The 4,237-nt window shown below is 38.3% G+C and overlaps 1 protein-coding gene across 1 annotated transcript in view; it reads left to right on the top strand.

Moving 5' to 3' along the window:
- The window catches only part of LOC106883161 (coiled-coil domain-containing protein 43), a 7,826-nt gene extending 3,630 nt beyond the window's left edge, over positions 1 to 4,196 (top strand). The window contains exons 3-5 of the mRNA XM_014934077.2: positions 1,229 to 1,394; positions 2,585 to 2,709; positions 3,731 to 4,196. Coding sequence (XP_014789563.1) covers positions 1,229 to 1,394; positions 2,585 to 2,709; positions 3,731 to 3,924 — 485 coding nt within the window. The 3' untranslated portion in view covers positions 3,925 to 4,196. The remainder of the gene's footprint in view (positions 1 to 1,228; positions 1,395 to 2,584; positions 2,710 to 3,730) is intronic.
- Positions 4,197 to 4,237: the final 41 nt, after the last annotated feature.

Below are 4,237 nucleotides of genomic sequence, written 5' to 3'. Positions count from 1 at the left end.
GATAAATTAAGTACCAGTTACGCACTGGGGTCGGTGTAATCGACTTAATCCCTTTGTCTGTCCTTGTTTGTCCCCTCTATGTTTAAGCCCCTTGTGGACAATAAAGAAATAAGAAAGGGAGCTCTTCTGCAGCACGACCCCATACTGCATAATTGCCCAGAATAAACTGCAGGAGCTTGAGGGAATTGAACTGATGTCACACCCAGCATATAGTCTGAACTTATTTCTCTCGGATTATTACTTGTTTCAATCCATGGTTTATTTCCTGCGCCTGTAACACTTCACCAACAAAAAGAAAAAGGTGGAAGATTCAGTGAAGGAGTTCTTCACCTCGGGAGACAAGAACTGGTATCAACGTGGGATCAAAGAAAGGTGGCTTCAGGCGGTGCAACACGATGGCCTCTGCTTTAAATGTGAGGCTGCTTTTGTTTGTAACTCGACGAATTATACAAATAAGTTACCAAATATTGCAAAATCATTTGGCTCAACACAATATATATGTGTGTAATATGTATACGGGTTTCACGTGAAACTAAGTTGTCCCCCTTCTACAATTTCGTCCCAACATCGTAAGTCACATCCAAAGAAAGACCACCGTATTAATTGCCTTAAAAGTCACTCGTTAACACATTCCTACTCCTCATCCAAAGATATAGTCTCACCTCTTTTAACCTTTTCTACCACAAAAGTAGCATCTGCATAGAGATTTAGGATAGTATAAAATACAATTATAATTAAGGGCATAGAAGAGACCATATTGTCTCTTCTATAGCCTTAATTATATATATATATATACTGTGGGCTTTTTCAGTTTTGTGTGCATGTGTAGCCTTGTCTAGACATCTCATGATGGTTATAAATAAGCATCGTTCTCGTACAAACAAGGTTGTTGTTCATCTCCAATCCTTTGTGCAAAACATGTCTGGTCATAGGGAAATATTATCTTGCTTGGAAATGGCTGAGGTTTGGCAATAGGAAGGACATCTGGCCCTAGAAAATCTGTCTCAATGTATTCTATCTGACCTATGCTGTCGTGGATAAAGGGACATTAAATGATGATGATGTACCCTACTGGTACATCACTGACTGATTTCTCTATACCAATGTACCCCACCAGTACCTCATCCATGTACCCCACTATTACCATATTGATCTATCTATTTCTCTATTCTCATTCCTCCTGTTAGCTTGTTTCTCTCTCTATACATGTGCATTATGTATCTTTCAGAACCCAACAAGACACCCCTGGATGAACGGCTGTCCAAAATGCTCACTAATACACATGTTGTGACCAGTTGTACTGAGAAGAAAGCCAAACAACTCAGTGAAGAGGAATTGGCCCAGAAACGTGCCATATTGGTGCAGTACTCTACAGTCTGTGATGAAGCTGACCAGTATCCTTAGTAATTGGTATTAGAGGCTTTTTTGTGTGTGTGTGTCTGAGTGAGTGTGTGGTAGTGGAGATATTTGTATTAAGAGGGTCATGATGTGTGTATGGATGTGTGAGTATGTGTTTGTTTGTGTATGTGTGTTTACACACTCGCACACATACGAATCGAATAGAAAAAAAAACAAATGATCAAGGGAAGCAATTCATATTTGACTGAAGTCGATATTTGATGGTTAGATGACTCACCATACATAAGCACGCTGCTACCTTTCTGTTCGCTAATCTCAGACAAGTGTTCAGAATTGCTTTTGTTGTTACTGTAGTTTATTCATCCCAGTTTTCTCCACCTATGACCTGCATGTAAGACAGAATTGCATACATAGCCAACCCATTCATATTTCAATTCTGACTGAAACAAGTAAAAGAATACACACATACATACGAATATATATATATATATATATATATATATATATCCAACCCATGCTAGCATGGAAAGCGGACGTTAAATGATATATATATATATATATATTTATTTAGAAATGTATCGAGCTACCAATATTTGCTAATTTGAACAATGGATGCCACAATATTACAGATATGGGGTTAGAATGCTGCAGGAAAGGATTGCAAAACAGATTCTTCAAACCAGGGCCAACCAGCAGGAGACCTTGGGGTGAACCAAAAGCAATGCGGTTGGATAATATCCATAGTGTCAGTCATGTTTGGAAATCCAGCAGGAAAGTGCCATGGCAGTTGCTTCTGATGGGGCTTTTGTGCAGAGATACCTGAGCATTCTACCTCTGTGGCCCTCCTAGGAATAGTGAGTGGTGAGGAAGGAAAGAAAGGATGGATGGACGAACAGGCAGGCGTTTTCCTACAGTTTGTTAGATGAATGGTTCAATCCAGGTTAAGGTCAGCTCTGCTTTTCATCCTTCTTTGCTTGGTAAAATAAGGAACCAGTTTCTTCTGCTTATGTTAAAAATAGTTATTTAAACAAAAAAAAAACAAATGTTAATATCCCCACTTGTTTTTGAATTTTTTTTTTATGACTCTTTTCTTTCCTTGTTGTATGTGCATACATGCATATATATATATATGTGCATGCATATATATATATATATATATATATATATATATATATGAATTTTTTTTTTCGTTTTTTTTTTAATTGTTTCCTTGACTATCCCTCAGGGGAATTGAACTATCAGAACCGGAACCCATTCAGTCAGGAGCCAATACTTCTGTCCCAGGTAACATAGCAAACCTGATCCCTGCAGCTTCTGCTGCCGGTAGCAACAATTTGAACCCAGTTACATGTATCCTTTTTTCTAATAAATTCTTTTGTTACTTTCAGCCATTTACCATTTCCACATCCTCCAAACATGATTCTCAGCATCATTTTAATGTCCTCTTTCCTATACTTACATAAACCAGATTTCTATAGTTGGGTGCCCTTCCTGTTGCTAACCCTCACCAGTTTCCAAGCAAGGTAAATTTTTCTTATGGCCTGACATATTTTCATGGAAGATTGGAAACAAATGACTGGTTGTATGACGGTGACATTTGTTTACGATTGTCATGCACTGGCAAAATGCAAACATGCACACATAACATATATGGGACTGTCACATTAAGTTGACATCATACTGTCACTTTATGGGGCTGATTTGTTCAACTAAAACCCTTCAGGGCTACCGTCTGGTGACTGAAACAAGCAGAAGGTATGGAGACGTCTGTATACACACACACATTGTATAAGGTACATTACTCTGCTTGACTCAAGTTTGCTGGTTACCTGGCACAAAAAATAGAATGTATTCTTGTTAGAAATAGAAATAAAGTTAACACAATTGTGTAGAACTCAGCTGTAATGTGATCGTAGGCTCTCATCTGAGAAAGATGGTTCTGCAGTTTTTTGCTAAACAAGCTGTATAAATGATTTATTTATAGTCATCAAATGCATGTGCAGTACATTCTCTCACTTCCTCCATCAAATCGACGTTGCCTGAACAGATGCACAGTGTACCACATGCTGGGTGTCAAAGTGTTTTGCTCAAGAACACAACACTCCACTTGGTCCTGAAATTGAAACCACAATTTCATGATTGTTAGTGCAACACATTAACCGCTGGGCCATGCGACCTCACGCGTAGGTATGCTTTAACACTTACGTATGCTGTAATACACAGACCATTCCCTCTCTACCTCTCGTTGCTAACTTATATTTTACTTCCTCCCCTTCTTCTACCTCTGCTACTCTTTCTCCCTACCCCTCGCTGGTCACGTGTGTCCGGTTGCTATTTCTTTTCGGTCTTGGACTCCTTAACTGTTTGAAAGCGATGCCTCTGCTGGCTAACATGAACCGGGACAGCATTCAGAGGCAGGAGAAAGAGATGCGGGAGAAGATGAAGCAGGAGAACGAGAAGAAGAAGGAGAAGGACAAACAGGACCGCGAAGCACAGAAAAACAAACGCCAAGAGAGGAAGGAAAACGAGAAGAAACGTACCCAGAAAGGAGAGAAAAGAAGGTAGCACAGCCATTTTGGTGGATGTGACAACAGGCCAAACAAGAAACACATCGTTCTGTCTGTATGTATGTATGTATACATACACACACGCACACTTACATACACAGGCATATAGAGATATATTTATAAATTTGCATACATATATACATACTAACACGCACATATATATATATGCAATGTATATTCACACCCACATCAAAATATGTACATATATATATGTATATATATATATATACACACACACACACACATATACATGCATATATACATATATATATATATATATATATATATATATATATATATATATATATATA

The sequence above is a fragment of the Octopus bimaculoides genome, chromosome 24 (genome assembly GCF_001194135.2).
Source record: "Octopus bimaculoides isolate UCB-OBI-ISO-001 chromosome 24, ASM119413v2, whole genome shotgun sequence".
NCBI classification, from domain to species: Eukaryota; Metazoa; Mollusca; class Cephalopoda; order Octopoda; family Octopodidae; genus Octopus; species Octopus bimaculoides.
This window is presented reverse-complemented; position numbering and strand designations above follow the sequence as displayed.